Source organism: Myotis myotis, unplaced genomic scaffold, assembly GCF_014108235.1.
Source record: "Myotis myotis isolate mMyoMyo1 unplaced genomic scaffold, mMyoMyo1.p scaffold_m19_p_14, whole genome shotgun sequence".
In the NCBI taxonomy this organism is placed as follows: Eukaryota; Metazoa; Chordata; class Mammalia; order Chiroptera; family Vespertilionidae; genus Myotis; species Myotis myotis.
In genome coordinates, this window is record NW_023416318.1 from 42,513,283 (window position 1) to 42,540,678 (window position 27,396).

The window sequence follows — 27,396 nt, forward strand, 5'->3', positions numbered from 1 at the left end:
ATGCCCAATAGCCCACAAAGGAAATGTAATTGCACTAAGTGACATTACTTAAAAAAAAAAAAGTGGAGGTAGGATTCCCACTTTCTCACTACTTAGAAAAAAAATCAATCCAACAGAAGAAGAGCGCCTAATTCTTGTCCCCCTATCTCAGCCGTGGGCAAACTACGGCCCGTGGGCCGGATCCGGCCCGTTTGAAATGAATAAAACTAAAAAAAAGAAGAAAAAAAAAAGAAAAAGACTGTACCCTTTTACGTAATGATGTTTACTTTGAATTTATATTAGTTCACACAAACACTCCATCCATGCTTTTGTTCCGGCCCTCCGGTCCAGTTTAAGAACCCATTGTGGCCCTCGAGTCAAAAAGTTTGCCCACCCCTGCCCTATCTCCTACTTCTCTGGAAGGAAGGTGTCAAATAGAACAACTTGGTACGCTCTTGATATTCTCTTAACAAGTCCAATGCTCCAATCCCAAGCAGAGAGATGACAGACCCATACCTATGTAGCCAACATCCCCCCTTCCACCTCATCTTTTCTTTCACATTCTAGCTTCGTTTTTAGGAAAACAGACACAAATGTTTTAATATTTATAAAATGCATTTACTTCAATTTGAGTGAAAAAATTGCTGTAACTAAAGAGCAGCACAGAGTTAGTCTAAAAGTTCCATGTTGTCTTGATTCCAATGACAGCAGAGGCACAACTTTAAATCTAGTGTCAAAGGCGACAGACTTGGATTTATTTCAAAAATGATAGTAACAGCTGTCTGTCCATCAAAAGACAACCAATGATTCCAACTTCAGAGTACTATGTCAGTTTATAATGCTGAAAAATTATAATTTCTGAACTTATCTTCCATGTTTGTAATTTCTTAAAATCAAAGCTTCCCAGCCTCTATTTTAGCATAAAGAAGCTGAAAAATCCATTCTTTTAGTGTAAAACGGACCAATACCCAAAGGGACATTTTCCCAGTACTGCACGATCTTTGCTCTACAGCACAAAAAAGCAGTCCAGGATACACAAAAATCTGCTCAACCCAAAACCCACCAATGAAAACTATGTTACCAGTGCATAAAGAATATCAAGGAGTAGATTTATAAGGCATTTTCCATGTTTTTCTTTATGTTATCTTATAGAGATGGTACATTTGAAGAATGATTCACTGGGCATACTTATCAACAACAATAAAAAAGATTTAACTAAAAATAGGTTAACGTTTCTACAGAAAAAATAACACACATTTAGCAAGTCTTGAAAAATGTATCCACCTTCATAGACCCAAAGAGATGTTACAATTAAAAGCCGAAATATAAATCAATCTGATAATCTCTAGAGTAACATTTAATTTGCTTGAAGCTTTGAAACTTTAGCACAAGGTTTGTCCTAGATCCCAATTTCAGTTAAATGAATTTCTAAAGCCACATCTGAATGATCCCAGAAAACAAATGTGGCTTCTCATATGGTTATGAACACAAATCCCTATTCAGGTGAGGATAATGGGGAAAGTATACCCATCTACTACTACCTCATCAGGAAACTCTGAGTCTAGAAATTATTTCTTCTGCTTTTGATTTTCCCAAATCAAATTAGAATTTATCTACACTGAGGTTTCTAACCTGTAAAACACAGGCTGGCCTAAATATATGCAATATGTTTTTCTGTGGATTTGCATTTAAAAGCACATAAATTTTAGAAATTAAACATTAACATATTCAAAGCCCTAGTTTTCCTATCAGCAAAATGTGTTTTTGGGAGAAGCAAGCAGAGTGAACAAGTGGTAGTAGTATTCAATTTTGAGGATTAACGATCTAAACCTAAATGTAATCTAATTAATTAATCTCAAAGAATTACTGACTCATGTATGTTTTCTCAGTGTTGGAAGATGTTTTTAAAAATAACTTCCCATTCAGCAGGATGAACATGTCTAAACATGTAATACATCAACCAGTTAAGAAGTTTCAATAACCAATGTGCATTTTAGTGAACTCTAATATTTAGAGTACTACCTCATTACTAAATGTTTCTGAAACCAAATGTTTAGTGCACCTAATGATTACAGTTTATAACAGGCCTTTGTTGGCATTTTCTATCTGAACCTGTTATTCCTGTGATCAAAAATTTCAATGACTCCCCAGAGAAGAGTAAATCAACAACATAAACTAGCTGGCATTCAAAGCATCCCCAATTTGCCTCCAACTCATCTTTTCCAGCCTTATTTTCAATTCCACCCTTACATTACACTCCCTAATCACAAATAAACTTTCCCACTTTGCCTTTGCTTTTACCTGCATTTGGAGGGGCCTTTTCCTACTCATCTCAATGATCATTTGGTTTAAAAAAAAAATCTATCCATGCTTCAAGGTCTAACTCAAATATCGTTTCTCCACAAAAACCTCCTTTTCTTAAGGCACAAGTGATACTCTGCTTTGCACTTCAGATGCAATATATCTGAATTGTCTTTATTCTAGCATGCTGTTTTGTTTCCTCTAACCTGCCTAGCACAATGTTTGTGCACATAAATTGTACACGTAAATGTAATAAGTAATGGAAAGGGTAGGCTAAAAATTTGGTTCCTATATGTATTTGTGATCGAAAAATCTGAGTTCCTGAAGGTACCAGGAGTGAAGACCAAAAGGATATGATTTTTTTAGACTAGAATCTTTCTCAATATGAAGGTGAAAGTGAGCTAAGCAATAAATACCACACCAGTCTGAAGACAGATGATCAGAATTTGATCCAGAAGGCAATAAGGCTGAGTGAGAGACCGAATGGCACATGTACATAATTTACAAAAGCAAGACACAGTACAGATGTGGTGAAGACAGAAAAAAAAGCATATCCAGGTAATGAGAAGTCTGAATTTCACCAATTTGGTAATGACATTTTGGACTAGATCCCAGAATAAGAAAAGCGTTTACGTGGAGCCAGTGCATCCTTATAAGAATGTGTGTACATATAAGTGAAACAAGTTTCACCAAAAATGTATCCTTTACCATGCAAAATACACTCTAATATTGTCTTATGCAATCACAACCCCCTAAATCTATTTCATAATCCACTAATGGATCAAAACCTATTTTTGAAAAATACTGACCTCTAGACACTGCAAATTATGCCAAAGTTTCAAGTTTCATTCTGCAATTAGTTTTCTATGCCATTTCTTGGCCTTAGTTGCTTCTCTGGCAAATGTTTCATGGACAGCAATGAACAAAATGTGTGCATTTTATATATAATTACATATAGTATTTATACAAAAAAAACCCAATTACATTCTAATACAAAGGAACATCTATTTCTGCCAGTGGGATCTTATCTGCAAAGTTTACCTTCTTTTGACGTTTGAATACCGGGGAGACCTTAAGACAGAGCATTGTACAAGAACACACTGGATTGTGCTACATCTCTAAGGACAAGGAGTGGGGATGCTCATCTCAGATTTTCCCAGAAGTATCCTTTATGCGACTATGCTTGCCCTGTGCAATGTCTGAAATGCCATGTGCTTCATTCAGCAAGCCCTAAGCTGTGTGAGTGTGCTTTGCTGTGATAGCAAAACAGCATAAATATATTTACTGTGGTAGCCAATAGTAAACAAGGTCTACTTCTCCAGGCTCTATAGCAGAGAAGGAAAAGGAGAAAAGTTTGAAAGATTTAAGGGGGGAATGAAAGAGCAAGTCTGTTCCTAGGTGGCTTAACCACTTATTGTGTGGCTTTGGCATACCATATAACATCTCAGCCTTGGTTTATACACCTAAACCTGAGGAGCTCAAGCAATAGCATCCATCCATAGTCCATCAATGTCTCCCTGTACTTTTCTTGTCATCATTAAAGGTCCTCTTCACTCAGGCTCCATCAACCAAATGGAAATGCCCAGCTACATAATATGTACAAAAACCCTTTAGAAACTACTATGGCATAAATGCAAAGTATTATAATCATTCTGTGACTGAGAACAAGAAGCAGCAGTCTAAATTTGCTACACATTTATGAACTGCTTTAACTCATTACCCTAGAAAAACAGCACCACCCCATTTTCTCTCCATTGATAACATCACCAAACTTTCTTCTCGGGTGGTGAATTGCCAATCACTGAAACATAGAGGGTATTCTTACAAACTGATTTTCATTGAGGAATGTAGCAGTAAATGATAAATGAGTCCATATGGATCACTCGTTGACTCATTCAATTAATAGGAACTAACCTTTATTGAGCACTCACTACATGCCAGACCATGCTACTCCAGTCATAGTGTCTCAACTCCAGTGGCCACAACTACTTTATTGGTTATTAAGGCTTTGGTGAAGTCATTTAAACTTTCTTAGTTCTGATTCTTAGTTTTAAGAAATGTAGTAACTTCAGGGGATTTCATAGAGTTGTGTGGCTAAAATGAGAGAATACAGGCAAAAGGATACGAAACCTATTTTTAATGTAACCCCTCACACTTTGCAATGAGGCCCTCAAAATTAAAGTGACTTGCTCAATGTGACAAAACCAAGTTTGAGTTGAGTCCAGTTATGAAACTAAATCCGGATAGTTTTCTATTGTATTAAAGTGCTATATTTAATTTAAAACTATGACTTTTAACAGGAAATTTAAGACTAGATAAATGTTTTATTTCTGAGACATTCAATGTGATTGTAAGTCTACAGGAAACCAGAATGGGCAAAAAAAAAATTTTGCCAGCCTAATATTAACTATTTGTTGCAGATAATGGAGAACTGAGCTCAATTTGTTGCTTTCTGCAAGTTGCTTAATTTTCCAGAGCCTGTTTCTTCTTCCCAAATAAGTCAAAAAGTTAGTCTTTACCCCGCAGAACTAACCCTACAAATATAAGACTAATAACAACAAAACTTATAGCACTTACACACCAAGAACTATTCTAAATGCTTTACACATTAAATAGGTAAACCTTCACAAACACTCTGTGAGGTGGGTACTATTAACTCCATTTTACAAATGGGGAACTAGACGAAGCTAAGCCTGGATTCACAGAAGGCAGTCCAGCTTAGCTGCAGTTCCCACGTGCGTGTGAGTTACAGCAGATGCGGCGGTGACTCAACAGGGGGTGGCATCTTACCTGAGATGGATCCCTAGCGGCGAAAAGCCTTCCCTACGTCGGCAGTGCCCCTTCTAAGACAAACTTCACCTGGACTCAATGTTTAAGTTAAACTACTTCACTTTACCTCCACATCCTAATACAGACTTCAGACTTGGGGGGGAAAGGATGCTTACAAAGGGAAGTAGTCGAGACGATGTTAAAGGTAAAAAAGCAAGAAGGTTCCGGCTGAGGATGGAAAGGAGCCTGGGAGAGTCAAGAGTGAGAGTCCCACGTCTTGGACGTGGAAGACAAACACGTGGTAAGCGGCACCCAGGGTGGGGTGCACGGAAGGAAGCAGACTTGTTGATTCGAGCCGCCCGGGGCAAATCCGACGAGAGGGGAGTGAGCGAGTCCAGGAGCGGTGTAGCCCCGAAGTGGGGCTCTGTCAACAGCCAGGGCTCAGAAGATCGCGTTCTGTTCAGCGAGGCCCGGCAGCCGGAGGGGACCAGGGCCTTGGCGAACATGGCGGCCCGGAGACAGCCAGCGGAGCGAGGGCGAAGACCGCGTGGAGCCCGCTGGTAGGGCTCCGGTCCACTGCCCGTCGGAGCGGGCCGAGCGCTCGGTCACTGCCCTCTGGACAGCCCGCCGGGGACTGGCGACGCGGGGCCCACTCCGCGCCGCCGCCACACGCAGTGCCTCCACGCCCCGGGCCCCCGAGGGCCCCGCGAGACGCGGGGTTACGGGCCGTGGGGCTGGGGGGGAGCCGAGCCGAGCCCGGGCGGACGCCCAACCCCCGCCGTCCCGCTCGCTTTACCTTGGCCTGCAACCGCGTTGGCGCCCATGCCAGGCAGGTGCAGGTACCGCTGAGGTGCGCGGAAGGCACGTACTCTTGATGCAGCCGGTTGTTGGCTGTCTCCCACACTCGCAGGTGACCATCGGCAGACGCCAAAGCGAAGAAGGCCTGACTATGCGGGGAGAAGGCGCAGGGGACCGCCGCGGAAGACAGGGAGTCGGCAACTCGGCCGCCACCCGCCGCCATTGCTGCTCGGCTCCGCGGCAGCCACGTGTTCGCTGGCGCGCGTGCGCACCGGCGCGGGGCGGGGCCTGAGGGAGGAAGTGGGGCGGAGGAAGTGGGGGCGGAAGGAGCCCGTGGAGTGGCTCTTCGCGACACCAGAGAACGTTGGGCGGGCCCGACCTGCGGACGGCGGCCCGCTGGGCCCAATGCTAACTTGTACTAAGTAGCGTGGACGCGTGGGGTAACTGGACGGTGCGTTGCAGGGCAGGGCCCATTCCTTTAAAACAAAAGGGAGGTTTGGGTTGTTTATTTGTTTTTGAAACAGTTTATTTTTCATCCACTTTATTTCCATTCTGTTTAAGAGTTTGGAGAAGAACAACTTAAGACCACGCAGTGGGTGTCCCTACCCGTTCAGCGGCCTGAGCCGGGGCGGGGGGGGGGGGGGGGGCTGCAGAGCAGTCTTCTGTGGCAGGCCGAGTGCTGAGTCTTCAATAGGAACCTGCTGAATAGGCACAGAGGCACCTGCTCGTCATCAGACCCATCCCTGGCCTCGGGTTGAGCTGCAGTGAACTCCGGAGCTGGAGCAGCCTTTTCACCCTAAAATTCTCTCTCTTTTCAATCTCTCCAGGCTCTCTGTAGTAGAGATCAGGCATGACCTCCCATGGATGTTCACGGGAGATGGTGCCGCGGTTGCACAGAACTTCCCGAGCCAGCATCCACCACATTAGACCCACTGATGAGCTCCTTGCTGTTGCAAGGGCTGGCAAAGTCCACATAGCACGGAGGAGAGTCTGCGTGACACAGCGCAGTGGTCGGCAGGTTATAATGTAAGACGTGTCTGTGAGAAGCTGGTGGTCAGCGCTAGACCAGTAACCACCAGGAGGCTCCCGTAAGACTACCTGGGTGTGGTTAGTGAAGATTCCAGGAGTAAAGCAGCTGGCAGTAAGAGCGGCTCCAGTGGCAAACTCAGCTTGCTGGCCAGCATTCCTGGACGATATGACACTGGCGCCAGCAGGGGTTTCAATGGCAACAGTGGCACGAACTGCCAGGAGCCTCTCCCAGGTGCTCTTCAGATTGATGATGTAGATGCCATCACTTTTCCTTTTGTAGATGTGCTGTTCCATTTGGAAGTCAAGGTCGGCGCCACCTAAGTGGGTTCCTGCTGCAAGGAATTTAAGGACAGGACATCCTCCTCCTTCACTTGCAGGACATCAGGGTCTCTGGACATTGTGAAAGTTTCCATTTCAGTTATGTGGGAACTGAGAACAATGCCATATGGGTAGTGTAGGAAGCTGTTTTCTATTTTTTGTTTTTTAATCCTCACCCCAGGATATGTTTATTGATTATGGAGAGAGAGAGAAAGAGAGAAACATGGATGTGAGAGAGAAACAATTAGTTGCCTCCTTTACATGCCCCAAACGGGGAGCGAACCCGTAACCTAGGTATGTGCCTTGACTTGGAATTGAATCCGAAACTATTTTTGGTGTACAGGATGATGCTTCAATCAGTTGAGCCACCCAGACAGGGCAAAGCTGCTTTTGTTTTTTTAATAACATGATTAAACAAATGTTTAAAGGAAATATTCACTTATAACTGCACGATTGTAACAATTGTTTCCATTTTTGCCTAACCATTTCCAATCTATAATCATGCATACACATAATAATAATGTATTCAGTCATAACAGTGTAAAAGTAAGTGAATGGTGCCATTAGTTGAATTGGGAAAACAAGTTTGGGTGGAGTGGAAATCAAGAGTTCTATTTTGGACAGTTAAGTACGATATGCCTATTAGACATCCAAATAGAGTTGTTCAGTAGGAACTTGGATATGTGAGACGATCACTGCTAGAGATACAGATTTAGGATGCATTAGAAGACGTGCTATTTGAAACGGTGGGGCTGGTCAAATTATATTGAGTGGTGTCTAATAGAAATGGAAATTCACAGGACTTGACCACTGATCAGAGGTTGTAAGTGTGCATATGTCTGTGCCAGAGAGAGCTTCACAGAGAGAAAAGTCATATGACTTGGAACTTTTTAGCCTAGAAATAATAGAAAATCGTGTGATTTTAACTGATACAGGGAATAGAAGAGGACCAGGGTTCCAAGGAACTGGAAGAACAAAAAGGAGAAAGGAGGAAATAATGAGTTAGTTCAGTTTCGGTCATGCTGAGTTCGAGGCACTAATAGGTCAACCAGAGATGGAGTCTAACAGTTTAAATTATGAATTTTATTTTAATTTTTTAAAGATACAAGAGCCTGTTTATATAGTTTCCCATTGTCTCTTCAATAGTGAACACTGCTTCAGCTACTTTACCCCTCAACAGACTTTTTTCTCCCACCTTCCCTATTTTTTAAAAAATATATTTTTATTGATTTCAGAGAGGAAGGGAGAGGAGAGATAAAAACATCAATGATGAGAGAAAATCACTGATAGGCTGCCTCCTGCATGCCTCACACTGGGGATCAAGCCTACAACCCAGGCATGTGCCCTGACTGGGGATCAAACCGTGACCTCCTGGTTCATAGGTCGACACTCAATCACCAAATTACTCAGGCCAGGCAATCAACAGACTTTTGAGCAGCTCTTGTAATACAACCACTATTTACATTAGATTAAAAATGTCCTATTTACAAATTTTAGGAACACATTTATTAAGTGGGGATTGCCTAAATAAGCAAGCATGCACCTGTGAGAGAAAATGCTAATTGCCTCCAAATCCACATTTTCTCCTTCAATATTAATAGAATTTCAGATTTTTAGTTAGGCCTATGGTCAGCTCTAATACAAACTAAATTCCGGGGGGAGTATGGGCGCAGGCTGGAAAAAGTTAATGGGGGAAAAAGGAGGACCTATGTAATACTTTTAACAATAAAGAGTTTTTAAAAACAACAACAACAACAAAAAAAAACCCTAAATTTCTCAGCTTCCCTTGCAGCTAGATCTGTCCATGTAATTAAGTCCTAGTCAATGAAATGTAAGCAGAAGTGACATGTGCATTTTCAGGGAAATATTTTTAAGGAAAGAGGGCATGACCTTCTTCCCTCTTCCTCCTTCTCACTGACTGAAATTGGGATGTAATGGCTGGAACTTGAGCAGCCATATCAAACTCTAACATAATCTTTGGAATAAGAGCACACCCAGGAATACCTGACACTTCAGAGTGCCATCTTAACCCTAAATTTCTTTCTTACAGACACATTGTCTTTACTAACATGTAACCTTACAAACTTGTTTAAAATTTTCAGGACACAAACAAGATTGTCATTTAATTAAAGAGGATTTCTTAGAGTATTAAAAGTTCACAATAATGGCACTTGTACATGGTCTTGCTAAGTTCTTGCTAAGTTTTTACTCTATGCTCATTTATAATCTACAATACAAAGAGTCAATATGAGAAAAAATTAGTGTGACTACAGTTTTAACAAAACTAAATAACAAGCAATGTATAAAAGAAAGAGTAGAACAGTATTTGTCTTGGGTATTCAGGGGAGTCTTCTGGAGGTATGACTAGGACTAGGACTCAATTATGCAAAGTAAATAAGTTAATGAATAGTTAATAAATAGATGTGCCCAAGGTTTTAAGTTTTTAAAAGGTTTTTAGTTTAGAGGAGTTTATTTATGTGCATTCATAAACAAAGACAGAGACCTTAAGCATAAAGCTTAAATGCTTCACAAATAACTTAATATTCAGAGGAATTGTGGTTGAGTGCTACAGGGTGAGTTGCTGGCTCTTGAGAAAGAGTTGGAAGGCAGAAAGGAAGGGTGCAGTGTGACAGTTCTCAGAGGACGAGATTAGACCTAGAACGAGTGAACCAGTTTGGAGATTTAAAAATGTCAGCCAGCCTGGCTGGTATGGCTCAGTAGTTGAGCATCGACCTATAAACCAGGAGGTCACAATTTGATTCCTGATCAGGGCATATGCTTAGGTTGCAGCTCGATCCCCAGTAGGGGGCATGCAGGAGGCCGCTGATCAATGATCAACATCAATTGATGTTTCTATCTCTCCCTCTCCCTTCCTCTCTGAAATCAATATATATATTAAAAAGCAAATCAAAACCAAAAGTAAAACATGCATTTGGGGGGGGGGGCGTGGTAAGGAGAAGGGAGGGGAGGAAGCAGTGTTTTCAGTTTTTAGGATCAAGAGAGAGAAATCCTGATGATAGAGTTTACCGTGGCTGATGTTTTAAAAAGCACAAATTAGAAAAGTATTAAGTCTTCAAAAGTAGTAAGATCTATTTTATAAAATTTAAACTGAATTCACAGCCCTTTGAACATATTTTATTTTAACTGTGAATTCAATTGCACTGTTGACTGGTCTTTGAGAAGGAGTATTAGATACAAAGAGCATGGACTGCTGAACCAGACTGACATAAATAGGAAACCCTGTCAGTTATGGGATGTATTCCAATTCACGGAATCTCCTTGGGTCAGTTTTCTTATGCATAAAATGGGAAAAGTTATTGCTAACACAGGGTTATTGTGAACTTAAATGAAATAAATATCTAACGTGCCTAATATTGCCAGACCCTCGGTAAATTTGTGCCAATTGAATTAATATTAAACAAGTTAGTGATATTTAACGTTAAATGAATCTTTGGAATCCAAAGGGAATCTTTTCCTGGTTGTGTTTTTACGAGTAAATTTATTTTTATTTAAATTTTTGGAGGGCGCCAAAACCTAGGAATACATTTTTAAAGAGAACCAATTAAAGAGAATCAGAAAATACAGTTAATGCTCTTTTTTTGGGGGGGGGGGGGGGCCTTAGACAATTTCTCACAGTTCTGGAGGCTAGAGGTCCACCATGGAGGTGTGAGCAGTTTGGCCTCTTGAGACCTCTCCCCTTGGTCAGTAGGTGGCGGGCTTCTGCCTGTGTCCCACTGTCTTTTTTTTTTTTTTTTTTTTTTAATGCATACACACTTTTTAAAAATATATATATTTTATTGATTTTTTTACAGAGAGGAAGGGAGAGGGATAGAGAGTTAGAAACATCCGTGAGAGAGAAACATCGATCACCTGCTTCCTGCACACTCCCCACTTGGAATGTGCCTACAACCAAGGTACATGCCCTTGACCGGAATCGAACCTGGGACCCTTCAGTCTGAAGGCTGATGCTCTATCCACTGAACCAAACCGGTTGGGGCTCCCACCGTCTTCTTATAAGCATAACAGTCCGACGGGACTAACGTCCATCCTAATGACCTCATTTTCGCTTAAGTGCCTCTTTAAAACCCTATCTCCAAATACTGTCATAGTCTGAGGTAGAGACATCGATTTCAACCATGAATTTTGGAGGGATGAATTAAGCCTTTAAACACCGCGCTACCCGGACATGTTTCAGCAGCGGCCTTTGAACCTTTTGAGATGCTTCTAGTTTGGGGGAGCGTAAAATACATAGGTAACTAAATGTTGCATTTTAATTATTAAAAACAACTATGTTTTTGTCTTTTTTTAAAACAACTGTTTTTAATAAATAATAAGCACAAAGTGAACCCTGCCACTACGATCTCTGGGCCTGGGGGGAGCGCCAGGCGGGGAAGGAGCGCGGGTCGGCGGGTGGCCAGATCAACCGCCGCCTGTCAAACGCCACTCGGGGCGTTTTACTTGCACCCCCTGGGGGAGACCCGGAGACGCCCGTGTTCCTGACCACGACAGCGCCGGCCCCGGTACAGAATTTAGCGCTTTCACGGGCTCTGTCGCTCCTAACCCGCCTGTCCCCGGCGAGGCGGTTGGAGACTTGCCAACGGTCAACTGCTCCTTAGACTGTCCACACTTCCAAGAAGAAAATGGCCCCCGGGGGCTTGGGACGCGCTCCTGGGACGGTCACGGAGCGAGGACTCGGCGGCCCCGCGCCCCCGGCTCGGCCTCCAGCCCCTCGGGACGCAGGCGCAGTCACTGAGCTCTCCCCGCGGAGACGCTCCCGAGCTCGCCCGCGCGCTGGGCGGCGAAAGGCGGGGCCTCGCCAGGCCCGACGTCACTTCCGTGGGACGGCGCGGGCCCGAGTCAGCATGTTGTCGGCCGGTCACCGCGGTCCAGTCTTGCTCCGGCTGCGGCGCTTCAGGCGGCGGCCGGGGGTCGCGCCCTGGCCGTCCCTGCGCGACCTTGGACGGGAGCCCGTCGAGAGAGCTCGGTCCCGGTGTAGCGACTCCTCGCAAAGAGACGCGCGAGATGGACGGAGAGAGCGCGAGGCCGCGCCGAAGAAGGCTCCCGCCGCAGAGTCGCCTCCATCACTCCCTCCGAGCGGCCGGGGCATTGGGGCCAGGTGTCTTTCGTCACTGGAAAGCCTCCGACCGCCGGCGCCTCGAGAGGAGCCATCCCTTGGAGAGCGCGAGGACTCGAGCGGAGACCTGGCCCTGGCCGATCCCGCACACCGGGCGTCCGGGGGTCCCTCGCTGCCCGCCCTGGTGGCGGAACATCACGGCTCCTCTCCCTGGTCCGCTTCCAGGGAGGAGCCCTTTCGGGCTGGGGAGCTGATTTTAGCTGAGACTGGGAAGAGAGAAACACACTTTAAAAAATTGTTTCGGCTGAGCAACGCCGGGCGTTTAAATAGCAGCTGGGGGGTAGTCCCGTTCAGCGACATCGTGGGGAAGTTCCCCGGCCAGGTGCTGAGGAGCTCCTTTGGTAAGCACTTCCTGCTCAGGAGGCCGACACTGGAAGACTATGTGTTACTGATGAACAGAGGGCCTGCCATAACGTATCCAAAGGTAACGCCATGGGAGTTAGGTGCATACTGGTTCCAGAAAGAGCAAAAGGTCAGCACTGCCGACCTGATTCACCTACTTAAAGCACTTCTCAGGTGGTTCGGGTTTTTATTGTTCTCAGTCTATTAAAAAAATCATGGATATGACTTTTTTTAAAGATATTTTTTATTGACTTCAGAGAGGGAGAGAGATAGAAACATCAATAATAGAATCATTGATTCTCTCGTCGTTGATTTGCCTCCCGCACGCCCCTTACTGGGGATCTGAGCCAGCAACCCGGGCATTGCCCTTGACTGGAATCAAACCCGGGACCCTTCAGTCCGCAGGCCCAGGCTCTATCCACTTAGCCAAACCGGCCAGGGCTATGGATATGACTTTTATGCTAATTATAGGAGGAAACAGCCAGATTTTAATTTGGGAGTCTCGATTCTCTAATCTGTAAAGTGAAAAGAATATCGATTTACTACATAGAGTTAAGTGAACTCACTAGGCACATAATAAGTACTTATATTTGTTCCCCATAATTCTAAGTTTGCAAGTTCAGCACTCAGCGTGTTGAACTCTTTTGGGGACAATTTTTTAGTATCGTTATGGTGATCATATTTCATTTGATAAGGCATGTTACTAGAGGTATGTTATCAACTATAGATAAATTACTATGCTTTCCCTTTAGAAAAAGTTTTGTATTAACACAGTTAAAATTAAACACTAAACATAAAAAGAATATCCTTTATGAATAAATTAACTACCTAATTCAGTGATGGCGAACCTTTTGAGCTCGGCGTGTCAGCATTTTGAAAAACCCTAACTTAACTCTGGTGCCGTGTCACATATAGAAATTTTTTGATATTTGCAACCATAGTAAAACAAAGACTTATATTTTTGATATTTATTTTATATATTTAAATGCCATCTAACAAAGAAAAATCAACAAAAAAAAAATGAGTTCGCGTGTCACAGGTTCACCATCACTGACCTAGTTCCTAGAATCTTATACTAATCATCCATTGCCAGCGGTTTATTTCAATCCTTAATTACAGTCACAGTCCTTGGGCAGGTTGTTCCTTTGTAACAACTCCTATTCCCAGATGCGGAGACACTCATTATTTATTCAGCAAATAATCACCTACCTTCTGTGTTCAGGGCACTACTTTAGGGAGGTAGAATGGTAAACCACAGTCCTTGCTCTTAATACAGACCTTACATCCTAGAGGGGGTGACAAAGAAAAAAACAAGTAAATGAAAGAATAAGATAATTTCAGGTAGTGCTGAGTGTCATAAAGATACAGTAATATTGTATTGGGTGACGTGAGGGAAGAGAATTTTTTTATGTCTGGTGGTTAGAGAAGGTGTCCAAGGAGGTACATTATTTTAAAAATCCTCACCCCAGGATAGTTTTTCTATTGATCTTTTTAAGATAGAGAGAAAAACATCCATGTGAGAGACACACATTGACTGGTTGCCTCCCACATGCGCCCCGACCTGTCCAGGAATGACTGGACCTGGATCCAATTTGCAACCCGAAATCCGTTCCCTTGACCAGGAATCTAACTGCAACCCTTCGGTCTACGGGCTGACACTATAACCACCACTGAGCAAAACTGGCCAGGGCTCCAAGGAGGTACAATTGATAAACGCAATTTAAGGAAAAGCCAGTCATGCAAAGAGGTAGGAGCCAAGGGTTCTGGCAAAGGGAAAAGTATTGCAGAATTCAATAGTTTTGTGTTAACTGCTGTTTTGTTCAAAGCTGTTTCTACCTTGTGATTGTTTCCTTAAATTCCCCACTTTGTCTTTAAAGTAGGAGCTCCTATTGTACTTATTGTCTATAATTTCAGTAATATACTGCTTTATTAGCTAATTGATTCTTAAATCTCTTATTTCATCAAGTAAAATATAAACTCTTGCTAGGCAGGGCCAGGGTTTAATCCTTTTTTGTCACTTCTCCAAGTCCAACATGATATTTGATAAGAGTAGGTGCTTAGTACATATTTATTGATTAGTTTGTTTAAATCATAGGATATAAGTATGATGCTGTTGATGATGAATATTCACCCAGGAGATACTGTTTTGGAAGCTGGCTCTGGCTCTGGTGGAATGAGCTTATTTTTATCCAAAGCAGGTAAGAGAGTTGGATAAAAGGAGCTGAATTTAGATAACAAAGAAAACATTTAATCCGTTCATAATAACAGAAAGTTAGATAAAGATGTTTCAGAAAATATTCACATGACTTTGGGATATAAAGAATTCTCTTTAAAACCAAATGTAAGCAACTACATTTTTTTCCCATTTTGTACATTTTTCCAGTCACTCTCTTACCTTTTGCTTTGCTTTCTCTTGCTCCTCTCATGCTTTTTAATGCTTCTACTTAAAAAAAAAAAAAAAACTTAAGCTTTTTATTGGAGCATAACATAGCTACAGAAAAGTGCATGGATCATAAGTGTATATCTCAGTGAATTTTTTCTTTTTAATCCTCACCCGAGGGTATTTTTTCCATTGATTTTTAGAGAGAATGGAAGAGAGAGGAAAGACAGGATTGGTTGCCTCCTGTATGAGCCCTGATTAGGGCCCAGGCGGAGAGGAGCCTGCAACTAAGACACGTGCCCTTGACCAGAATCAAACTTGGGACCCTTTGGTCCACAGGCCAACGCTCTGTCTACTGAGCCAAACCGGCTAGGGCTCAGTGAATTTTTAAATAGTGGCCACCCACATGTAGTTATTACCCAGAGCAAGATAGGGAATGGTACTGCACCACAGAAGCCTCCCATGTTCCCTATCAGTCCTTATCTTCCCAAAAGATAACCACTATTCTGACTTTTATCATAATTGATTAGTGTTACCTGTTTTAAACCTCATATAAAAGGAATCACACAGTATGTACTCTTGAGTCTGGCTACTTTCATTCAACATTCTGTTTGTGAGATTCAGCCATTGCATATAGCATTAGTGCTTTCATTCTAGTTGCTATATAGTTACTCCATTTTATAAATAAATCACAATTTATCCATTTGACTCCTGGTGGGCATTTGAGATGAATATTATGAATAGTGCTGCTCTGAATATTCATGTACTTGTTAATAATAGTGCCAGATGAATTCTCAGTATGAGAGAATATAGAAGGAGGAGGGCTGTCAGTGCTGGGCTGACATACTGTTACAGGTAAAGGATTGTTAGTGTTCATAAATAAATCCTATATAATAAAAGCCTAATATGCTAAGTGTCTGGTCGTCCAGTTGGCCATTCAACCAATCAAAGCGTAATATGCTAATGATATGCTAAGGCCACTCAACCGCTCACTATGACATGTACTGACCACCAGGGGGCAGATGCTCAACGCAGGAGCTGCCCCTGGTGGTCAGTGCGCTCCCACGGGGGAAGTGCCGCTCAGCCAGAAGTCGGGCTCGTGGCTGGTGAGTGCAGCAGTGGTAGTGGGAGCCTCTCCTGCCTCTGCGGCAGCGCTAAGGATGTCCGACTGAGGGCTCCCGGACTGCGAGAGGGCACAAGCCGGGCTGAGAGACACTCCCCCCCACAAGTGCACAAATTTCGTGCACCGGGCCTCTAGTTAATCATAATACAGAACTAAGTTAAAGCTAGATCATGGAGAATTTTTCTGTCTTTAAGAAAGTCTATACATAGTCAGTTGCTAAAAGTACTGATTGAAGGGAGCACCTGATCAAAAATCAAGAAGTATATAGTAAACATAAATATCTGTTCATGTTTCCACCACTTGATGTCTGGTTACAGTTATCCTAGTTGATTATCCTATGATCACTTAACTCCTCTGAGTGTCAGGATTGATTTCCCTTCCTCACCTAATTATAGACTCCTGAACAGTGACAGAACTCTGGGTAGATTTTTAAAAAATCATTTATGTTGTTCCTTATTGATGCATTCTATTTTTTTTAATTCATTTTTTTAAACTAATAAACTGTTAGAGCAGTTGTAGGTTTATATGGGTCAGTTTTATAAAGATTACAGGTAGAAATATGCTGCATTAATCTTAAACCTTTTGTTCTTTGACCTAGTGCCATTACATACAAACAGAATCCAGCTTATACTAGATCAGGAAATTCATTCTGGCTCCTCATATCTTTTGTTTGAATCTAATTAAAGGCAGTAATTTCTTCACAATCTGTGACAGATTCCTGAATGCATTTGACAAAGTGAATTTATAAAAATTTGTGATACAGGAGTGCCTGTATTTCTAATGTCTATAGTATTGGCGGAGTGTCATGTCCTGAATAATCGCAAGTTATGAGTGATCAAAAAATTATCGCTACTTACCTTTGGAATGGATTTTCCCCGCTATACTTATATTTTCTAATTGTTTATCTTATGCTACTATTAGCATTAATTTTTATCACTTGAGAACATGATGACTTGCAGCTGGACTTACATTTCAAAAGACATCTTGGAATGTAAACTTTTCATTAATAAAACTACAGACTGATTGATCTGGGATAGCCTCCAAATGATAGCAAAGCACCTCAGATAGAGGTGGGTGGAAAACGAATTGCCTTATTAAAATGCGGTAGTTTTTTTGTGAAACAGCAGTATTACTGTGCTAAACAGTTAAAAGTTCTTTAGGCACACCCAAAAATACAAATATTTTTTAAATATATGGAAGGTCTAACCTCATCCATAACAAAAGAAATACAAATTAAAACAACAATGATAAACTATTCATTTTTAGATTGACATAGATAAGTTTGAGAGAGTATAGAGAAATAGGCACTCAAATACATTGTTGGTAGAGTATAAATTGGTATCACTTTTTTGGAGGACAATTTGGTAATAATTTTCAAACTAAAAAATTCACATACCCCTTGAGCCAGCATGTACATTTTTAGGAATTCTGTAGATATATTGGCTCATTCATACAAAAATTTGGGCATAATAAATTTCATTGCAATATTGTTTATAATAGTGTAAGACTAGACACAAACTAAATTTTTATTGGTGATTGCTAGATAAATTATGCCATAGCCATACAATGGAATATAAAAACTGTTAAAAATAATGCAGTAGATTGTTAATCACTGAAATGGCACAATAAGTATAAAGGAAGGTAGAGGATACAATGTGTGTTAAAAATAAAGAAGTACTTGCACACTTGTGTAGGCACTAACTATCTTGGGAAGGCTAAATAACTAGTATTATGGTTACCCCTGAAGAGAGAGGTTGATTGGGTATCTGGGATGGGATAGAGACTTTTGTAAACTTGAACTATTTGAATTATTTTTTTTCACATCCATATAACTTTTGTGTGTGTGTGTCGGGGAATCAACCCAGGACCCATATACCCTTTTACAATATAATTTTTATGTTCTTTTATGAACTAATTAATTCTATGAAATGTCATAAATTATCTGTTTAAGTTGGATCACAAGGACGGGTCATAAGTTTTGAAATACGAAAAGACCACCATGAACTGGCTAAGAAGAATTACAAACACTGGCGTGATTCATGGAAAATTAGTCATGTAGAAGAGTGGCCAGACAATGTGGATTTTATTCATAAAGATATTTCAGAAGCAAGTGAAGACTTAAAATCTTTAAAATTTGATGCGGTAAGTTTTCAAAAGTGGTTCCTAGGATATTGCTTAATACTGTGTGTGAAGAAAACCAGGATCACAGTTCTTTTGTATGTGAGAGGGTCTTCCTTCATTGTTTGCCCCATTTCTGTACCTGGTATGGAAAGAATACTTTTCCTTCAATATCATGGTGGGATTTAGAGTAGAGAGACTTACTGAATCATTGCCAAAGTTATTAATAAATACGGGGTAGTGAACAAGGAGGAGGAGTTGAGCATCATAAACCTCAGCATTTTTAGGTAAAGCAGTGTTGGGAGCATATTGAACACAGCACCTGACCTCATGTTGTGAGATTTTGGGGGAATAAATAGCTTCTATTTGAGAGGGAACAGGCAGGAGGTATCTTAGACAGTTAAAGTCGGGATGTAGAAGAGTATTCGTTAACAATGTTGAGGATTCATTCTGACTCCTGTGCTTCTCTCACATTTCACAGCCAATCCTATTTGGCTCTTACTTTTTCAAAATTTATACCACTTCTCATTACATCCAATGCTGTTTACTGTTGCGAGCCATCATTATCCTTCCTTACACTCTCCCAGTCTTTTTTTTTTTTTTTTTTTTTAACATTTTTATTGATTTCATAGAGGAAGGGAGAGGGAGAGAGATTTTTGAACCATCCATGATGAGAATCACTGATCGGCTGCCTCCTGCACGCCCCCTACTGGGAATCGAGCCCACAACCTGGGCTTGTGCCCTTGACCAGAATCGAACCTGGGACCCTTCAGTCCACAAGGCAATGCTCTATCCATTGAGCCAAACCAGCTAGAGCCTTTTCTATAGTTTTTAAAAGTATGTTATAATATACTTAATGACACTAAATTATACATTTAAAAATGGCAAGTTTTGTTATACTTAATATGGAAAAAAGGTTTATAAAAAGTCAGATTATATCATTCTTTGAAACTCTCCAGTGGCTTTTTCTCCTCCTAAGTAAGATTCTACATAATCTGTCCCTCTCCCAGTCCCACATCTCCACCATTCAGAACTCATCTCTTACCATCCTCTCCATTTTGTCTCCAGTGACAGTGGCCTTTTCAGACTCTCCAACTATCACAGCCTCAGAGCATTTGTATTTGCTGGCTCGCCGCCTGCAGCACACTTCCCCTTTAAGTTTCCACAGGATAAGCTTAATCATTTTCTTCAGGTTTCATCACTGACCAGCCTATGTATAAAACAGCACTTTCTTTCTCTGCCCTCATATTCTCTATCCCTCATATTCTGCTTTGTAATTATGTAGGTCGTCATGTCACTCATCACCCTCTGACATATATTTATTGGATATTTGTTTAATGTCTGTGCCTTTATCCATCTATATATATAAAGGCTAATATGCAAATTGTCCCCTTGGAAGTTCGATCACTCGCTATGACATGCGCTGACCACCAGGGGGTGGCGCGGAATGAAGGAAGGCCCCAATTGGCCCTGGTTGCCAGCCAGGCCTAGGGACCCTACCCGTGCACGAATTTCATGCACTGGGCCTCTAGTTAGAATACACTGAGTGGCCAGATTATTATGACCATCCCATCAGTACTTCATAGACACTTCCAAAAATACTGAATATTGAAAACTTCCTAAGCAAATCTCTCAAGGTTTCATTATTATTATTATTTGCATAATTAATTCACTTCATTGTACTGATGGGGTGGTCATAATAATCTGGCCACTCAGTATATAAGTTCCTATGAAAAAAATAGTATGTAAGCTCCTGTTATATCCTTACCACTTAGCAAAATGCTTGGCACATGAAAGGTGTCCAAATGGTGAATAAATTAATGATGCTCCTTGACTCATTAATATTTTTTAAACAAAAACTAAAAAACATCAATAGAATAACTTCTAATTATGTGCTATGCATTATGTAAGTATATTGATGTGCCAACTACTCTTAGCTGTCTGGTATTATCTTTCAATAATAGTCACTTTATTTTCTATTTTGACCATATTTATTTTGCATGCCCCTGACTGGGGATCCAGTCCACAACTTGGGCATGTGCCCTGATCAGGAATCAAACCAGCAATCCTTTGGTGCACTGATGCCGCCCAACCAACTGAGCCACATCAGCTAGGGCTCAAATATGTTTTTGTTTTGTTTTGAAATATATTTTTATTGACTTCAGAAAGGAGAGGGAAACATTAATGATGAGAATCATTGATCAGCTGTCTCCTGCATGCCCCTACTGGGGATTGAGCCCACAACCTGGGCATGTGCCCTGATCTGGAATTCAACTATACCTTCCTGGTTCATAGGTTGATGCTTAACAACTGAACCATGCTGGCCAGGCTCAAATATTTTTTTTATATTCAGAAGAAAAATTCTGAATATTAACTTTAGACATTCTAAACTGTAAGAATCGTGTTCTTTCTCTCTTGCATCAATGTTTCTCTCCCTCTCCCTTCCTTTCTAAAAATCAATAAAAAATCTTTTAAAAAAAGGAAAATATTTGAGATGTGAATTTCTATTGCCAAAAGCTCAACTAAAGCATTGAAACTTTGTATATACATATGTATGTATATAAAATATAACTAAGGAAGGATTCCTTTATTACCAGCATTGCCCAGTGCAAGACATGCCACCACCATTTTTTTTTATTGATTTCAGAGAGGGATAGAAACATCAGTGATGAGAATCATGGATCGTCTGCCTCCTGCACGCCCCCTACTGGGGATACAGCCTGCAACCTGGGCATGTGCCCTTGACCGGAATCGAACCTGGGACCCTTCAGTCCACAGGCCAACACTATATTCACTGAGCCAAGCCAGCTAGGGCATGCCATCACCATTTTTATGTAGTACTGTGACAAATTGTGTGATAATATATCTTTTGAGGAGCAGTAAAATAAGATAGTAGTACAATATTCAAAAAAATGCAGTACTTTAACTGGGTAATTGCTTTTCAAAAGTGTATCATTTTACCATGATAACCTATGCCGTAATTAAACAAAATTCAGTCTGATTCTCCTTTCCCCCCACAGGTAGCTTTGGATATGTTGAATCCTCAAGTTGCTTTGCCTGTTTTATACCCTAATCTTAAACAGGGTGGTACATGTGCTGTATATTTAGCAAAGTGAGTGATGTGGCTATTACTTGTGATTTTAAACACATGTTCATTTTGTAACTGAGTTAGGCATATACACTGAGTGACCAGATTATTATGACCACCTGACGTTTGTAGGCAAATTATCCATACACTGCACCGTACACTGCATGGGATATGGAAGCCGAAGGCCTGTTCGAACACCTTTGCTGTCTGCAGTTACCAAGATAAAACGTCTCAAATTCGCACAGGAACACAAGGATTGGACAGTCGAGCATTGGAAAAAAGTCATGTGGTCTGATGAATCACATTTCCAGTTGCATCATGCAGATGGCAGAGAATTTGGCGGAAACAGCATTAAAGCACGCACCCCATGTGCATAAGTACAACCCTTCAAGCTGGTGGGGGCAGTGTTATGGTTTGGGGCATGTTTTCCTGGCATGATTTGGGCCCTTTAATTCGTGTGGAACGACGTCTGAATAGCACAACATACCTAAGTATCATTGCTGATCAAGTTCATCCTATCATGTTGATGGCATATCCCAATGGAGATGGCTTCTTCCAACAAGACAAAGCATCATGCCATGGTGCTCGTATTGTGCAGGAGTGGTTTCAAGAACATGAGGGAGACTTTACCTTGCTTCGGGGGCCCCCACAATCACCAGGTATCAATCCAATTGAGTATTTGTGGGATGAAGTTAAAAGAGCCATCCGGCAGCTGGTTCCACAACCATCAAATCTCACAGAACTGGACAGTGCTATTCATCAGGCATGGTATCAGATTCCTCGCATCACCTTTCAACATCTCGTGTTGTCAATGCCAAGAAGAACTGCCGCAGTATTGAGGGCAAAATGTGGCCCAACGAAGTACTGATGGGGTGGTCATAATAATCTGGCCACTCAGTGTATGTCACCTTGTAAAACTTAGGAAACTACATATGTCCCAAATCATTTATATTGCTGCTTAAATCATCCTTCATATAATTGGCAATATAAGATGCATTTTCAGGCAATTTAGAATAAACGTTTAAAAAGGGTAATGTGAACAAATAATGTTAAATTATGTTCTCTATATTTTTTACTATTATTTAAAATTGCTTATTATGTGCCCTAGCTTGCATTTTTACTTTTAGGCATAGTAAATTTAAAGTAGTTGTACTAGAAACTTAAAGTACATTTTTTTACTTTTCTGAAAGCATCACACAGGTTATTGAACTTTTAGATGGAATTCGCATCTGTGAACTTGCTCTCTCATGTGAAAAGATAAGTGAAGTCATTGTCAGAGATTGGTTGGTTTGCCTTGCAAAACAGAAAAATGGAATTTTAGCTCAAAGAGTAGAACCTGAAATCAACGTGGATTTACAAGTACAATCTCAAAAGGTTAGAGCTGAAGGTGAGATGCTTCAGGATGGCCCTGGTGAGATGCTTCAGGAGGATAGCCATGGTGAGCTTTGGTTTTATCTTATGCATGTGTATGTAGTAAGTGGAGAATAGGTTCCTCAGTGTATTGACCAATAAATTATAAAAATGTGTCTGAAGGATTTTTTTTTGTATTTAAATGTGGTATTTATGCTGTTAAATTAAAATCTGTAAGGGACAGAATAATGACTTTGCTTGCCTTTTATAATATTCATATTTTACCTGTGACAAGGAGATTAACTTGAAATATTTTATATATATATATATATATATATATATATATATATATATATATACTAAAGAATTTTTAAAATTTAGATCAGTGATTATTACTGAAGGAAAAGAATTTCATAGGATCTGATATGCAAATAAACTGATATTTGCTATTTATGAGGCTGGAATTCTCCAAATTTAGGACTTTGTTGTATGTACAAATTATTTAGGCTATGAGCAAATGTTCATATATCCCTTGATTATGAATTTATCTGTTTAGTTATAAAACCATATATATAAGTTTATTATGTAATCCTTGATACATTATTTCTGTGAGGTAACTGGCATAATAGCTCCAAAACAAAATGCTAAAAAGATATGTGAAAGAAAAACTTACAGTAAAGGGACATTAATTTGTATTTTAACAGTTTTGAAATATTTGAACAAATTATGAAATATTTTATGTAATTTACAATATGTACTTTGTTCTACAACAGAAGAATCACGTTCTGATTTTCCATATGGATCATTTCCCTATGTTGCTAGACCTATACACTGGCAAACTGGTCATACAGGTGAGTAATGTTTTCAGGCCATATTAAATGGTATTTTCTTCTAATTATTATAATGACCTTTACTTTTTCCCCCACTTAAATTAGCTTTTCTTGTCAAGTTGAGGAAGTTCAAACCACAACTTAACTGAGTACCTCAGATGACGGCAACTGATTTGAAGACAGAAAAGTATCAAAACAGAACTTTATGTTGCAAATCATTACTTTTGTAGATTGGTATTTTTAGCTATTACTGTGATTTGTATAACTTTTACTTATAATTCTGAAAAATAACAAAAGCTAAAGAAAGATGTGTAGCATTTTAAAACTGCTTAAATGTCCACTTTGACATTTGTCTTGTAGTTAGTTTGACATATTGTAGTTAATGATTCCAAGTTGTTTCAGTTGAGCCATCTCATTCTTCACTTCCTGTAAACCACTCCATAGATTTGTCTTTCTTCATGAAATTAGTTTTCTTTTCTTTGTTTGATTGATGGTCATTGGCTACTGAAATAAAGTATGCATTTTAAGATAAATTTTATGTATCTGTATTTTAAATACATATTTTAATGGCTTGTATGTATCTTAAAAGGTACAAAGAAATCTGGGTTATCCTATATCCTATATAATAAAAGCCTAATACGCTAAGTGTCCGACCTTTCTATCAGTCACTATGATGCGCACTGACCACCAGGGGGCAGACGCTTCGACAGGTAGGTTAGCTTGCTGCTGGGGTCTGGCGGATTGGGACTGGGCCAGGCAGGCCGAACACACCTTGGAGCCCTCCCACGGTCCCTCCCCAGCCCCAATCGTGCACCAGTGGGGTCCCTCAGCCTGGCCTGCACCCTCTCGCAATCCAGGACCCCTCGGGGGATGTTGGAGAGCTGGTTTTGCCCCGATCCCCACAGGCCAGGCCAAGGGACCCCACCAGTGCATTCATCCGTGCACCAAGCCTCTGGTAGTAAATAATATGGAGAAACTGGTAAGAATGATATAATCACCTTAAAAATTGTAACAAAAGATGTAACAATTCTTGCATCACTTTTTTCTTTCCCAGAATCATTTTAACCAGCTTAGAAGAACATCACAATTATTCTGTTACTATATAAATCAAATGCTTGGAGAAATATACTTTATAAATATGAATTAAAACGAAAGTATTATTCACAGGCACCAGTTATTTAGCATTTACCATGTGCCTTACATTGTTTTAAGACCTTTATAGTTTTTTCATTTAGTATGTACAGCTCATCTTTAAGATTATCCATATTTTACAAACAGGTTTAGAGTGGTTAGATTGTTGTTTAAGCATAGATGTTTTATAGGTTTAAAGTAGTAATGCCTAGGAGAATAAATGCTATTCCTTGATTTATCCCTTAAGCTATAGCTATTTTAAATAATATATAAATTCTAAATAATGTTTTACATGGTTTTCATTATGTGGAAAATTTTAACCTAAAATCTCTGCCTTTATAGACTACAGTCTATGGAAGAGCCAGACATTAATCACATAAATATGAAACTAAAACTGTTTTATATGCTCCAAAGAAGTTCAGGGTGCTGTAATAAGGGTTTTGCTCTGGTTAAGTAATTACCTGTGAAGTGACAACTGAGCTGAGACCTGACTGGTAAGTAGGAATTGACTACAGAAGGGAAAATGGAAACAAAAAGGCCACTGATGTTGGGGTTGAGTGAAACGAAATGGAAAGATAGGTCAGGGTCAGGCCATACAGGATCTGGTAGCCCTGTGAAGGAGTTTGTTTATCCTAAGAAAAATGGGGTGCCATTTAAGGATTTAATGAAGGGTAACATGCTTAGATCTATGTTTTGGAAAAAAAAACCACTGGTTGCATTATCATAGAGTGTTCTGGTGCCATCTTTCTGTATGGTAAGTACTATCTGAACAATCAAACAATAATGGATTTATAGTTTTCATAACATTTCCAGATATATAGCAGCTCTGAAGTACATATTTAAATTCCATCATGGAATACTCCTTTTTGTTTAATTAGCAGCAAAATTCTGCCATTAGTTGTTTGGAATGCAGGCCTTAATTGTACTGATTGGAGAACGGGACTGGCCTAAGAGCAAAGAAAAGTTGTGCCTACTACTCCTATTTCACATAAAATAGTTTCTGCTCAGTACACTGTGCTCAGTAGATGCTGAATTGAACAAGATCTAACAGTGTCCATTCTAATTTTAAGTTGAGTTGAAAATCAAACTAATAAGCAAAAAAGATTTATATAATAAATCAAAGTTCAGCTTACGACCTTTCTCCATCTCTCCATCAAACACTAAGCATGTTTACGGTCTGGTTTATGGAAAACACCTTCTTCTATAAGTTATATTTCTGTTTATGTCTGGCTCTCACTTACCATAGTGTGAATTCTAGAGATTTGTGAATGACTCATAACTGTCTACCCAGTGTTTTCCAAGGGCCCCTTGCCTTTTCCACCCCGTATATATAGTCAATAAAAGTGCTAATGGTTTTAAGCCTAAACTGGATCATGTATTGTCTCATCTGTTGCCTTGTTTGTTCTAGGGAAAACTTTAGGTGTATAGCTCTTGGATTGTGGAAGACTTTAAGTTCAAACTTTATACTTCAGAGATAATAGGAAACTTCTGAAGGTTATATGGTCATATAAAAGATAATTTTTTAAAGTCAGTCTGTTAGTGGTATCTGAGTATTCAAAGGAAAGAAAAACTGTTAAATCAGAAATTTCATAGTAATACATAGTATACAACTATGAGGTAGTAATAAATAATAATGTGAGGAAAAGGGGCAGATGTAAAAAATATATAGTGAAGGAAGAACCAGACAAGCTGGTAATTTATTGGATGCAGTGGGAGAGAAGCAATATAGTTTCAAACTTTTATCCTCTATTCAGAATCCTTTTCCCTTCTCTGGGCAAAACTGGACTCAGTCAATGGCCAGTTCATATACTTCCTCTGAAAAGCCTTTACCAAGTCCCTCACACACAGAATTAATTCTGGAATCTTTTGTGCTCCTAAATGTTGGTCATGTAATTAGCATTGCCCTTATTATATAACTAATTTATAAGCCCTGATTATGCCTTTGTTAAGTGTAAGGGTTTTAAACCTGAATGACTAGAATAGGGGTGACAAAAATAAGTTCAGAGAAGGATTTTTGAGGAAAAATTATTTGATTTTATATTATATAACAGAATGTCCCAAGCCTGCGTACAAAACCAAACTAAGGTTCGGTATATTGTTTTTTTCCCTTGGCTTCACTCTAAAATCTGAAGAGTCTTTAGGTAATATGTACTAATACATATCCATGTTTCAGATGGACTACCCTAGGTGTCATAAAGCTTATTTAAGACAGCATAAGGCAAAGAGAAACAATGTACAGTTGACTCTCGAACAATGTGGGGTTTAGGGGTGCCAACCTCCCATGCGGTAGAAAATCCGTGTATAACTTGATTTCCCAAAAACCACAATTGGCCCTTTGTATCTGCAGGTTTCGAATCCTGATTCAACTGCAGGTTGAAAATAGTACTTTCTTTTCTTTTTTAAAAAAAAATATATTTTATTGATTTTTTACAGAGAGGAATAGAGTTAGAAACATCGATGAGAGCGAAACATCAATCAGCTGCCTCCTGCACACCCCCCACTGGGGATGTGCCCACAACCAAGGTACATGCCCTTGACCAGAATCGAACCTGGGACCTTTCAGTCCGCAGGCCGACGCTCTATCCACTGAGCCAAACCGGCTACGGCGAAAATAGTATTTTCAATCCAGGGTTAGGAATCAGTGGATACAGAAGAGAGACTGTACTAATTGTCTACAGTTGACTGGAAGCCTTACCAATAACCAAT

The 27,396-nt window shown here is 40.3% G+C and overlaps 3 protein-coding genes and 1 long non-coding RNA gene across 7 annotated transcripts in view; 2 read left to right on the forward strand and 2 right to left on the reverse strand.

Annotated features, from left to right (window-relative positions):
- Positions 1–6,103, reverse strand: part of WDR43 (WD repeat domain 43) — a 38,923-nt gene extending 32,820 nt beyond the window's left edge. The window contains exon 1 of one of the 2 annotated variants that reach the window (XM_036334995.1): positions 5,846–6,103. In XM_036334995.1, the coding sequence (XP_036190888.1) occupies positions 5,846–6,070 (225 nt within the window). In that variant the 5' untranslated portion in view covers positions 6,071–6,103. Of the gene's footprint in view, positions 1–5,225; positions 5,793–5,845 lie in introns of those variants that run through there. The other variant, XM_036334993.1, reaches the window with a different exon arrangement.
- Positions 6,104–6,127: 24 nt separating this feature from the next.
- LOC118669144 lies at positions 6,128–7,644 on the forward strand. The gene is made up of 2 exons (XR_004971896.1): positions 6,128–6,298; positions 6,675–7,644. It is a non-coding gene; the product is annotated as an uncharacterized LOC118669144 (long non-coding RNA).
- Positions 7,645–11,511: 3,867 nt separating this feature from the next.
- SPDYA (speedy/RINGO cell cycle regulator family member A) overlaps positions 11,512–27,396 on the reverse strand; it is a 37,125-nt gene continuing 21,240 nt past the window's right edge. The window contains exons 8-10 of one of the 2 annotated variants that reach the window (XM_036334999.1): positions 15,066–15,110; positions 13,876–13,956; positions 11,512–12,534 (exon numbers count right to left, since the gene is read on the reverse strand). In XM_036334999.1, coding sequence (XP_036190892.1) covers positions 13,889–13,956; positions 15,066–15,110 — 113 coding nt within the window. In that variant the 3' untranslated portion in view covers positions 11,512–12,534; positions 13,876–13,888. Of the gene's footprint in view, positions 12,535–13,875; positions 13,957–15,065; positions 15,111–23,926; positions 24,064–27,396 lie in introns of those variants that run through there. The other variant, XM_036334998.1, reaches the window with a different exon arrangement.
- TRMT61B (tRNA methyltransferase 61B) lies at positions 12,032–27,163 on the forward strand. 2 transcript variants are annotated; one of them, XM_036334997.1, is made up of 7 exons: positions 12,032–12,752; positions 14,766–14,868; positions 18,125–18,315; positions 21,312–21,403; positions 22,570–22,817; positions 23,503–23,580; positions 25,033–27,163. In XM_036334997.1, the coding sequence occupies exons 1-7, from the start codon at positions 12,057–12,059 to the stop codon at positions 25,068–25,070; spliced, it is 1,446 nt and encodes a 481-aa protein (XP_036190890.1). In that variant the 5' UTR covers positions 12,032–12,056; the 3' UTR covers positions 25,071–27,163. The 2 variants fall into 2 exon arrangements, with proteins under 2 accessions (XP_036190890.1, XP_036190889.1); XM_036334996.1 differs by lacking the exon at positions 25,033–27,163 and adding an exon at positions 23,665–24,204.

What these genes read in the sequence shown, in the direction of transcription:
- TRMT61B (XM_036334996.1), top strand. Translation starts at nt 12,057, where the DNA reads ATGTTGTCGGCCGGTCACCGCGGTCCAGTCTTGCTCCGGCTGCGGCGC. An exon ending in CTTATTTTTATCCAAAGCAG is followed by an intron (nt 14,869 to 18,124) that starts GTAAGAGAGTTG and finishes TATCTGTTTAAG; the next exon opens with TTGGATCACAAGGACGGGTC. An exon ending in GCTTCAGGAGGATAGCCATG is followed by an intron (nt 22,818 to 23,502) that starts GTGAGCTTTGGT and finishes GTTCTACAACAG; the next exon opens with AAGAATCACGTTCTGATTTT.